Source organism: Gambusia affinis, linkage group LG12 (assembly GCF_019740435.1).
Source record: "Gambusia affinis linkage group LG12, SWU_Gaff_1.0, whole genome shotgun sequence".
Lineage (NCBI taxonomy): Eukaryota > Metazoa > Chordata > Actinopteri > Cyprinodontiformes > Poeciliidae > Gambusia > Gambusia affinis.
Window position 1 is genome coordinate 7,991,036 of NC_057879.1, and position 12,415 is coordinate 8,003,450.

Below are 12,415 nucleotides of genomic sequence, written 5' to 3' on the forward strand. Positions count from 1 at the left end.
GAGTTGCACTCCTATTTGGGGAGCGCAGAACAGTGAAAATGCTTTTTTTATAGTAGTCAGATCCACCAAACATCTACAAAGTTGAGCTGTTAAAATGCTGCACTGCTGTTAACGACATGAAACCGTACATCGATCTGTTTCGTGTTTTGATGTAACTTCAATCAAAGATCTGAGATAAACAACAATGTTGTTTTGCCTTAATTTATTGACAAAATTGCAGTTAATTAGATTAAAACAAAACAAACAAAACTTTATGGACTGAAAATTGATTTGTTTTAGGATATTGAAGAAACGACTGTGGTTTGAAATCTAGTGGCGAAAACAAAATGGTATTTTTGCAACACGAAAAATAAGATTGATTTTTATTAAAATGTATACATATATAAAACTCAGCTCTATGTCTCTGTCCAAATTATAATGGACAATGCGAGGGTGTCAAAGAGCCACATGCAGTTCTATATAAGAAGGCCAATATTAATGAGAAGCTTCATTGAATAAAAGCTTTCCTGTTATTCTCATTACCTAACTTTTTCTCTTTTTACATACTTGCCTTGATGACCAAACAGTGTTAATTTTTGGTCATACTTTTGGGTAATATATAATTTTTTTCATTCAAACATATGTGCACATAAAGAATAAGACAAAACATCACTGTGACTCAAGGAAGCAGGGATGGTTTACATATTATAGTGATAGCAACCGTTCACATAATGGCAAACACACAGTACTTCCGATCCTTCGCGTCTGTGTTTAAGGAAAATATAATACATCAATCAACTCATTACAAGGATTTCTGTAGTGTTAAAAACCACTAATAAAGTAGTGAACTTTTTTTTTTCTTCCCAAAGCGAATATTTTTTAATATAGGGGTTACATAAAGTACAGCTGACAACAAACTGACATATATTTTAATGTATATATACTTATAAACATGTAGGTTTAGTAGGTTTAGTAGCTTTAAATGTGTTACAGATCTCACTCATGGTCATACAGCAACAGTAACAATAACATTCCCCAAGCTGAAGGGCTAACATCACAGGACAGACCGCGCCCACGCTGGGCTCACAACAGCACATGTGCTTTTGTTTCAATAGGACAATACAGTAGAAAAAATAGACTACAAGACATGAACCGGTGCTCCCCTCCTCACAAGAAAATGAACAAAAAATAGGAGCAAAAGTCTTCTTATTCCAATAGCGCTGCATTGTATTGCCTTTATATTCTCTTACAAAGTAAATTCTTCATTTTGTTTCTTTTTTACCATTGCTGGGTCAGCTCCCCTTCACCAAACTGCATCAACATGAACTTCTTTTGTTTCTTCCTATTTCTATTTTGTACATGTAGAACTAATTTGAACTCATGTAGGAACAACGCTTTATTTCTCTCAGTAGTTAGATATTTTTAGCGAGTAAGAGAGATAAATCGCTCTTTAAACTGAAATTCAACTGCATGTTGTTTTCATAAGATTTTGTGTTACACAGTAGTTACATTGATTGGGTCAGTGATCTTGTTCGGACCTTGTGATTCTGAGACAGATGAGATGGCAGATGAGTTTTCAATCCCAATAACTGTGAGTAACGTCCTGCAGTAACATTAAAAACAAAATTACTGTAATCAAATAAGCACATTTCCCTACAATAGAGCATGAAGAAATGACAGACAATTATGGAAAGGTGGGTACAACCTGATGTATCATGGGTAAGAAATGTCCTGGTAGCCCAAAAACGTTTGGTAAAATGGTGAGGAGGCAAAACAAAAAACAACCCTGAAGCATTACCAAAACAGTTCTTTTTGGTGGTACTGAACCTTCTTTGGTGCCACATGGATGAGCGCTACCACATGGTACAACAGTCACAAAGTGTTTCAAAAACAAGGTAAAAATGGGCAAACTTGCTCTTTTTGAGTACTTTTCATGAAGATGCTAGAACAGGGTCTTCTTGTATGTTCATGATTAGTACTATGAATCACATAATTCAAGGCTTCGAGACAATTGCTGGCAAAGCCAGAAATAATTGGACTACTGCGTCTTTTGTAACACAAAGACAGCCAAGATGGTTGGCTCACAAACTTTACATATGAACATATTACACTGATTATCAAACTGTCTCAAATGTGTTGTGGAAGCAATACTTTGTGAAGGGCAATGGAGTTGTGCTTAAGGACAAACAATAAAATGAAATACCAAAAACATTTTCTAGCCAAACAGTCTGTCTTAAGTTATGAATCTTTGTCTGGTTCTTCCCCAGCTTCCTCTGAGGTTCCAGTATTCTTCTGTGCTGATTTATTTTCACCTTGACCCACAGCCTTCTGCTCATCAGCTGACTGAGTACTGGTGTTGAGGAAGGCTTGATACTGGTTCCAAAAGCCCCCTGAGCTCCTGGTGGCTGGAATGTTTAAGGACACAGAAGATGTAGACGAAGGAATCTGGTCGGAGGAGGAGCGACTGCTCCTGGCCGGTGGACGGGATGGTTTGGCTGCACCCCCATGGTGCTTCATGTGTCCCTGGGACGGAACATGGAAAACATAGTTCTCACTCCAGTGAACTGTTTACTCTCTTTCCCCACTTTCAAAAACAAAGGCTGGCTGACTTAGAGGCAGTAAGAAGGGAATGACGTAGGAGATAAATGAAGAGAGGAGTGGAAGACACAAGGGATAAAGTGAATAAGGAAGGAATGAAATGCACAAGGAATAAAGGGATAGATGAATAAATACAGACACAAGGAAAGGAAGTGAGGTAGGAAGTAAAGATAGGCACAAGCAACAACACAAGTATGGAAGGAAGGACAGTGAATTAAATATAAAGAGAAGGAAGAGAGGACACAAGATATGACAGAAGGAAGTACACAAAGCTGAAGTGGTTTTAAACATTCCTCTTTCTGTAACTGGTATGTGCTTTTTATTTGTGTTTATTGAGGGATCTGTGTAATTATGTGTGAATGCCTGTTGATAGAGCCATTGTCAAAGAAGAATTTCTGTCACCAATTGACACAGATAAAGTTTTTCTATTCTAAATAAAAGACAGGAGAAAGAAAGAAAGCTAGGAAAGGAAGGCATAAGGAAGGAGGCAACTTTTAGATAAATGTCTAAAGAAAAAAACTCTGGAAATACAAGTATTTTCCATGCTTCCAATGCCTGAAATTCACATAAAACAGATTTTATACTCTTCCTAGCTATAGATTACTTGTGATTGAAAAACCTCTAGTACACAGGTGTCAAACTCCAGTCCTCCAGTCGCTGTCCTGCAGGTTTTAGATGAGCCACAGGTACAAAACCCTGGAATGAAACGGCTTCGTTACCCCCTGCTGTGTAGCTCAGTTCTCCAGAACCTTAACGACCTAATTATTCTGTTCAGGTGGTGCAGCAGAGGCACATCTAAAGGTTGCAGGACTGGAGTTTGACACCCCTGCTCTAGTATGACAAATAAATAACACCATTGTCAGGTAATATAAAGTAGAATCTATTAAAGATTTCTATTACCATAAGACCTGGGACCTTTTAGTTTATGGTGTGCTATACTTTAGTAGAATCTTCCTCAAACTTCACAATAAAAAATGTAGCTTACATTGACATTTTTACTTGAACTCATTTCTATTGCTGACTTATACCGATATAGAACCATTTTATGCTGAAAAACAGTTTCACAGTGATTGCATCAAATTGTGTGTACAGATACACAATCTACACCAGAAAATATATATTTTTTACCTTTAATCCACTGCGACTGGCGTACTCTTTTCCACACTCGGCACAGCAGTAAGTTTTCTTTTCAGGACGGGACATTGGAGATGGGAGGGTTGGAGCAAGGCTAATGGGCAGTGAAGCTTCCAGAGCTTCGTTTGAAACCAGTCCACTCATTTTACTTGCATCCGCCTGGTCTTCCCTCCCATATGAACCAAAGAGAAAGCTTTGGCCTGTCTCTCTGACAGATGTGACTTGCTTGTGCAATCCCTCCCTTACTTCAGCAAATATGGGGTCTGCATTCTCCACCATGGGTGTCATTTTGAGGTCTTTCTCAGGTACAGTTACTTGCTCTTGTTTTGGTGGTGCATTTGTAGGAGATCGGCCTTTGGCTTCCTCCATGGGTTCTGGTGATTGTGGCCTTGCGGCGTCTGAGTGTGATCCCAAAGCTGCCTTTGTGCCAGCATCACAAACATCTTCAGTTGACATAAGGTTAGAGGTTGAACTAGTGTAATCAAAAGGAGCATCAGTAACGGGTGTGCTTTGTAAGTCCTCTGGGTTTGGTTTGGAATCAAGGAAAGCATCGATGTTAGGTGATTCTTTCATCTTTGTGGAGTCCATCATCATCGAAGGGGGTGACTCTGTAGTTTTGTTATCACTAAAGAGAAGTGGTGAGGGGTTAGATGTTGGAATGAACATGTCAATAGATTCCTGATGTTGGACTTCGTCGTCTTCATTAGGAGGCAAAGCTGAGTCTGACTTTTGGGAGACCTTTAGTGGTGCACTGACACAAAGGACAGGAGGATCTTCAGAGCTGCGTGGTGGGCTTTGTGTGTTAGAGTCCATAGCTGGGTCGGGGCTGAGGTCAGCTGGGGGGATTTGATTTGGGCTGGAGGGTGGTGAATTACCAATATTTTTCTCAGCTGGTTTTTTGCTAGAAGGGACAGGAGCTGAACCAAGAGTTTGAGTTTGGAACTGTGAGTTGTGGTGCTGAAGAACAAGAGCATTGGTAAACTTACGCTGGCACAACGGGCAAGAGTTTTGGACATTGGGTGGCCGGGCATGATGAGTAGCAAGATGTGACCGCAGGCTGCCTTTGGTAGAGAAGGAGCGCCCACATATCTTACATGGAAACGGACGTTCTCCAAGGTGTGTGGCCTGGTGCAGCCGCAGTGCTCTTGGACAACTCAACACCCGAAGGCACACCCCACACTGATTGGTTGTCAAGTTATGGGTTGAACTAGCGGCATTTGGTGATGGTAGCACACCACCCGTCATGGTATTTCCTTCATTGCCACTCATTCTAAGAGCAACAATCATCTCACGGGTGAATTGGGAGACTGATGTGGTGATGTTTGATGATGGAGATGCAACTACATTGGTCATGGAGCTGCCTGCATTTGTGAAGCGGGTGTTTGATGAACTCCCAGTAGACGAAGTGGTGGGGCTTGACAAAATCTCCAACATGGATGTTGGAGTAGAGGAGGAAAACCATGGAGTGCAGGAAAGTGAAGGGGACTTCTCTAGCTTCTCGACTAGTCTCTGCAACTTAGAGGTTTCAGATGTGGGAGTAGCAGTTGCTATGGATGTGGGCAGAAAGGACTGAATGGTGGTAGTGGGTGAACTGGGATTTTTGGGAAGGGATGAAATAGGAAAAGAAAGCTGTGAATGACTGGAAGAGGCATGTGGTTGGGATCCTGCAATAGAAGGTAGCTGGGTGCGTAGTAAGCTCAGTGATGGATGGCTGTAGAGGGGTGAGTGGGCAGCTTGGGTAGATGAACAAGTTGAAACAGGTGAGAAAAGGAGCTTTGGTAGGTGAGCTAGTTGGGAATAAGCAGCAGGGGATAGCAGAGGTGCATAAGGTGGAGTGTTTTCATCAAAGCGCTGCTGTTTGACGCCTTTGAATAACCCAGCTATGGTAGACGATGAAGACAGAGAAGGGTTCGAGAGAAGGGAGGACGCTAAAGAAGAGGTGGAGGATGAAGAGGTTGGGATAGAGGAAGCACTAGCAGCAGCCCTATTAAGCTGCAGGAGAGAATGTGAAATCAGAGCTAGGTCCACACTAGGCGGTAGGGGCAAAGTGGATGGAGCTGACTCACCCGAGGTCCCCATAGAAATGCCACTACTATTACCACTGATGGTCAAGTTGTCTCCACATGTTTCATCCTCCGCCCTACTTTTTCGCTTTTTTTGTGCTATATTCATCCCACTGGTACTCCCAGAACTATCAGTGATTTGTCCAATATCTGATCCCCCACTGGCTCCTAAGGCTATCCCAAAGAAAGATGGTGGCAGGAGTGAAAGTGAAAGCTCTGGATTTTGTTCCCGGTGACGAAGGAAGTGCACCTTCAGATTGCCCCGTGTTGTGAAACGACTGAAGCACACGGGACACTGATAGGGCCGTTCTCCTGTGTGTGAACGGAGATGTATCTGCAGAGCAGAATCACTGCTGAACACTTTTCCACAAAAGCGACATACGTGCTGTAGACGGCTAGCAGTGTTGGAACTTGATGTGGATGAGTCGCTGCCGACAGAGGCAGCTTGCAACTGTGAGTTTGGGTTTATAGACTGAGGTGTGGTAAGGGATGAGCTTAAAAAGGACAAATCACTCTGCCCACCTGCGGATGTAGTATTGGAAGACTTCTCATGTAGGTAGCGATTGGGTAGCGCTAAGGATAGAGCTAAAGCATAAGTGGAAGAAGGCACAGAGACACCTGCAGAGGATGTTGTGAATGAAGAAGAGCATTGGGAGGTTTCCCATGACTGACCAGTCTTTCCTGTTCCTTCAAACTGTGATTTATGAGGTTGCAAGATCTGAGACAATGACGTGCCTGGCTGTGTGGTTTTGTTGGCTGTTTGAGAGGGGTGCAGGGAAGAGAAACATGATAAGAGAGGAGCCAAAGAAGTAGTGGGTTGCGGTGCTGCTGGCTGGGTTATGGAGCCGGATGTATTTTTGTTACCTTCCAGACAGAGTTGAGGCAAAGAGGGGAGGATATGCTGGGGTGGTGTGTCTATGGTGTAGGAGTCCCCACCCAGGCGTAACACCTGTCTACAGATCTCCTCAGTTATCTGCATCTGGTGGATCTGCCGTTGCTGCAGCACCCGGAGCTCCTCTAGGATCAGAGCGATGCTCAGTTGGGTCCTTACGGGTGTTGCTGAAGCAGATGTTAATCCTGGGCTTGGGGTGGGAGTTACAGGACTTGGGGGACCCTCAGGTACCCGACTGGGGCTTCCAGGGTGTGGTGTAGGGCCTAGTGAGGCTGAGGATGATGAGGAGGAAGAGGAAGTGGTGGTTGTGGCTGACAGGCCCAACTTGGGAGAGGCCATGTGTGCACTCTGGGAACAGTGGCCAAGTAGCACTAGAGAATCAGGATTCAGGCAGAGTCAAAGGAAAGGTAGATATTTGGTGATAGAAAGATCTGTATGGAAAGTAATAGGAAAGAGTGTTTGGTAAATCTTTGAATGGCCGTCCTGGCAACGAGGGTGTTAATGGAGCCCGTGTGGGTAGTGGGGGATCTGAAAGTCTTTAAAAGATGCACAAAGAGCAAGGGGCAGATGGGAGTTTTGAGAAGATGGGGAGCATAAGAGAGAATCCGTGATGAATGTAAAGGAAATTTACTTCACTGGCAGGTTGTGATCTGGAGAGGGTTAGAAAAAAAATCTAAATTTAGGAAAGGGAAGCAAATTTTAAGCAAAATACATATTTGTAATAAATCAATAAAGTTTCCCTTTTGGCTTTATTTCCACCAGCTTAAAATCTACCTTTATTTTTTGGTGTTTTGATTCTTTGATTTTCCCGATCAGTTTTCTTTTGCTTTATCAAAGGCTGTCTCTTTACCCACATCTACACTCACAAAAGCAAACATTATGCAGGCTGAGCACAAACCTGCACACAAAAAAAAAACACAGCTGTGCCCTTCCATTAAGGAGCCTACTTTGTTTCCAGGGCAACACGCAGAGAAAAACAATGGACTTTAATACCACTAGACATCCTGCCCCATTAAAACATGAAGTTGTTATGCATTCTTTCATTCATCCCTGTCTCTTTCGCCTTCAGTTCTTTAAGAGCCCTGGTAGTCCAGTGGTGTGCTAAGGGTGAGGTCACGGCTGAATACTGAATGTGTTCCTATTGTTCAGAGGCAAGCAGAGAAAGCAGGGTTGCATGCAGTCTTTTAAGCTAATTAAAAGACTATAGTTTAAGACACAGTGTGGACTCCATCTTTGGAACTAAAGTGGTCAATCAGACACTGAAGTGAACAAGCATGAATGTAAACAAAGCAGAATGGATAGTGAGCGAAACAGAACGAGGGAGGCATCGCTGAAATTACGTCAAAGTTAGTGACTTTCTGTGCTTGTGGTTAGGCTATAAAACATGCCTGTTATATCTTACAACGTATTCAGGTTCCTTAAAACTTTTGGCACATTTTCACAGTGACTTTTTGCCCATACATCTTAGTTTAAGATCAGTCAGACTGGATGGACATTTATTTTAGAACTTAGGGCTATTTCATACCTGTATATATTTCTAAACTATTTCATTGTGACTCTGGCAGTATTTTGGGGACTTCTACAGTCTCTACAGGGTTTATTTTGCAGGATTGTGCAGTATTTAGCTCCACCCATCTTCCATTCAACTCTGATTGGTTCAGTGTTGTAGTACTCGAGACCAGTCTTGGTCTCTAAGCAGAACAAAGAGTTTATTCTGCTTTTAATATTGGTTAAATTTATTTCAGCTCTAAGTATTTAATATCTAGGTGTTTTTATGGGAATGTGAATCTTTCAGATCAAATTGATTAGCGATTTTGATCATATTTCACATTTTATTGTGTCATGTAGCGTGGGATGCTGGTCTTGACTCGGTCTCGATTTTCTTCAGTCTTGGTCTCAGACCTTAAAGGTCTTGGTCTTGTCCCGGTCTCGATACATTCTGGTCTTTCTCTCGTCTTGGTCTCGGGTTAGGTGGTCTTGACTACAACACTGGATTGGTTTTCTTATAACTGTAGAACAAAAACAATCCCACAGCATGATAATGTGCTAAAGGTGCTGGCTCCATTGGATTTTATTTATGGGTGTTAAATTGAAAGAAAGGCTGAACACCTATTCACATCACACTTTTTAGATTATCTTACTTTCCACAAAACAATTATGCACTACTTTGTATTAATTTGTGACATAAAATCTTAATAGAATGCAAGGAAGCTTGTGGTTGAAACATAACAAATTGGGAATACCTTGCATTAAATGAAGAAGGCAAACCACAGAGTCATTAATCAACACTGAGATATATGACGATTTGAAGAAACTGGACTTTATGTTCGACCATATTGGTGGGATTGTAGTTAGGAGGAAAAGAAACCCATACTAGAGAGGTGGTTTCTCTGAACAAGTGTCCCTTTTGTCAAAACTCCTGGCTGGCCCTCCTTCTCTTTCTGCACACACACAGATGCACTCACTTGGTCATTCACTGCTTTGCATTCAAAAAGAGAGTGAACTCCAGGTCCTTTGAGACGAGGGTTCTATGTCTTTCTTTCATGGGCCTTTATACACCGGAGCTCAACTTCATCCCTCTATGGCCTTAGTGAGGGATTACAATTATTAAAATCAAACTTCCTTGCAATTATGATCTTTTTGTGTGGAAGACTGATGTATTTGGCAAAAGCTGTATAGGAGCTGCAGCTTGTAGTGATGGGTAATGCTCAAAAGCATTGAAATGAGCTTTTGCAGTAGAACAAATTCATAGGATTGTGTAAGTCCAAGGCTTCACATGAAAACATTAATGATTTATTAATATGTGAAACATTCATATTTACCAAGAAAGGCTAAAATACGAGGAAACAGATGAGAATAACGTCAGAGCCATGTGTCAAGCGCACCCAGCTCTCCAGACAGAGACGTACTTCCTGTCCCTACAGCCTTGCAGATTCTCTAGTGTTCTTGCCATCACCATTTGGCCTCTTTCAAACTATCTCAGGTCTTCACGCTTGCCCATTTTTCTTGTTTCTAAAACATCAGCTTTGAGTACATAATGTTCACTTGGTGTCAAATGCATCCCACACACAAAGACTTTTTAAGGCCATTGAGCCACATCTGGCTTAGATGGCCCCGCCTGGCTTGTAGTCAATGGAAAAACTGACACTTAAAATCCACAAACTGGTAATTTTGCAATTTGATTATGCTGCTTTTAATTTGAAGCTTTCATTTGTGTGTTTTGATGGCTACAAAAGCAATTAGCTCAAGAACTTTGCAATGTATCACAATCGTAATAGTGCGTCATTCGTATTGTAAAGGACAATTTGGAATGCAAAGTTTGTTGGTTGAAATTTACAGTCTGAATACACACTTTGCATACCTGCTGAATGGAGTCACCATGCAGTAGCAACCCACATAGGTGAATGCCAAATAATCCTTTCACAGTCTTTCTTCCTTATATGGTACATCTTTTACTCCTAAAAATGTATTTACTCAAGTTGAAGGTAGGCCTGTCGCAATATTGCATGATAAATAAATTGCAATAATTTCCTTTTGCATGAAACGTAAATTTCCATTTTATGCAAAGAATCTGTAAGTCTTACTGAAAGTCTTCAGTCTAGTAGGGCAGCTGGTCTCAACAAGCTCCTTTTCTGAAGGAGAATTTTGTTTACAGAGTCTTCCTCATTAATTTTGTTTATTTCTTTCATTTTTTATTTTTTGGATATTTGAAATGTCATCCAGTTCCAGAATTAAATGTTCATTAGAATGTAAAGTTTATTGGTCTTTGAGAATGTTCTTGCGTTTTTATGCCACCACCATTATATTATGTGAAAATGGTCTCAAGACAACAATATTATCGTTTATCGCAATAATTCTGGGGCAATTTATCATCCAGCAAAATGTGTTATTGTGACAGGCCTAGTCAAAGGGAAAGATGTTTTGTTTGTGGAGATAAACTGCGGCTCTTGAGTATTACTGCTTGAATGAACATGATCAGACTAAGTACTGTATGTAGTGACATATTAAAAACTGAACATGCTGTTTCTGTTGTGAACATGTTGTTTCTACTGACATGGACATTAGGAAAAAACTAATCGCCCAATCCTGTAGTAACTTGGTAAGAAAGAGACAATCTGTGTTATGTACCTGTCAGGGATCTTAATGTTGTGTCTGATCAGTGCCCATTTTGTGAAAAAGTTTTAGTGTGAAGTTCAAAATGGCAAATTATAAGGTTACTTTTAGTGCCCTCTCTATCCCCCCAAAAAACTGGGTTACATTTTTTTGACCCAATATTTGGGTTGAAGCTGCCAAACGTCTTTCCTAACCACACAAACCCAGCATTCCTCTGAGGGCATTATCTTCAAATTCATCTTTTCCAGTTGCAGTAAGGGTCACACTCATTTAATTTAAAGTCCAATCAAAATTCCCGCGGTGATCTGTCTCCAATGGGATTCAAAGCAGGCCTCTTTGTGATCCGGAGCAGCTGAACTGGGGAGGAATGTGCAACAATGGCGTTAGGGGAGCACAGCTGAGTGCACATCACCCTCTCACACAGACTCTCCAACACATAATGTTGGAGAATTATGGAGGCACAATGCTCCCTTTTCTTACCCACAACCAGGCTGTTTATCCCGTGGGGTGAAGGTGAACGGTAGCGGTGGAAAATGGACAGCCAGAAAGAGGAGGAAAAAAAAAACCAGCAACATTTTAATGCATGCCGCCCTCCCCACCCCACCTTCTGTGGAAGCCCCACCTCCCGCACCCCTCCAGTCCTTTCTGTCTCTCTGAAGGCTTGGGAGGAATAATAAAACGCACAACTGTTGTGATGTAAGGTTTGAATGAATCGCACACATGCGTGGTGTTAGAAATGCGTTTTAGCGTGTCGCAGATAATCTTTTAGTTCCCGCGGAAAACTACAGTTAACAGTGAGACACAGAGATGTAGTTTAGTTTATAATTTTTTTATTTTTTTGGGGGGGGTGGGGGGGCTTAAGTCTGCTTCCTATTCCAAGGAAAAGATGAATAATTTACAAAAAAGACATTACAATACACTACAGCTGCATTTCACGATTGAATTTCTGAATTAATGCAGTCAACTTATATAATAGACGAGCTGTAAAAACATTTACAAGAGTAGATTTAATCGCATTTTAGGCACAAAAGGCTTCGGTAGTACTCGGTGCCTCTTTTTTCACTTCTACCCGGTGGTTGGGCGTTTTTTTTCTCCCCCTCCCCCCTTTTTTTTCTTCCCACCGACGTTTGGAAATCAGCGTCTATAACACTGTGAAAGATGCGCGCTCCCGCTACTGTACGGCGACCTGTTGCACGCCAGGCGCGCTCCCCACATCATAACAAGTTATGATTCATAAAATGTTATGACTCCTCCGGAAAAAAAAAAAAAACGCTGTCCCGGATGTGCATTTCCTTCGCTAACCGCTTGTCTCTGCCTCAAATCCTCTTAAATATAACAGAAATATCACTTACCGTGTTGGAAGCGATGATTTTTTTTTATTGTTTGGTTTTTGTTTTTTTCTTAAAGCCCCCTCTTTTGGCACCGATGTTGTGGAATGACAGGAGCGGTGAAGAGCAGGAAGGGAGGGAGGGAAGAAACGCTCCGGAGCTCCGGGGTTTTGATCGGCTCCGTCTTTCAGCCGGGACACTTGCGCAGCATTTCCCTGTTCAGTCCCGGGGATGCGCAGTCGGACAGCTGCATTTTTTTCCCTCCCGCCCTTCAATTATTTATGCCTGTCGTAAATTGCATTTAACTC

The 12,415-nt window shown here is 41.8% G+C and overlaps 1 protein-coding gene across 1 annotated transcript; it reads right to left on the bottom strand.

Moving 5' to 3' along the window:
* Nucleotides 1-889: 889 nt before the first annotated feature.
* sall2 (spalt-like transcription factor 2) lies at nucleotides 890-12,376 on the bottom strand. Its single transcript, XM_044133312.1, has 3 exons — nucleotides 12,132-12,376; nucleotides 3,706-7,316; nucleotides 890-2,502 (listed from the first exon to the last, which is right to left on the bottom strand). Exons 2-3 carry the CDS (start codon nucleotides 7,003-7,005, stop codon nucleotides 2,218-2,220), a joined length of 3,585 nt encoding a protein of 1,194 aa, XP_043989247.1. The 5' UTR covers nucleotides 7,006-7,316; nucleotides 12,132-12,376; the 3' UTR covers nucleotides 890-2,217.
* Between the last annotated feature and the right edge of the window lie 39 nt (nucleotides 12,377-12,415).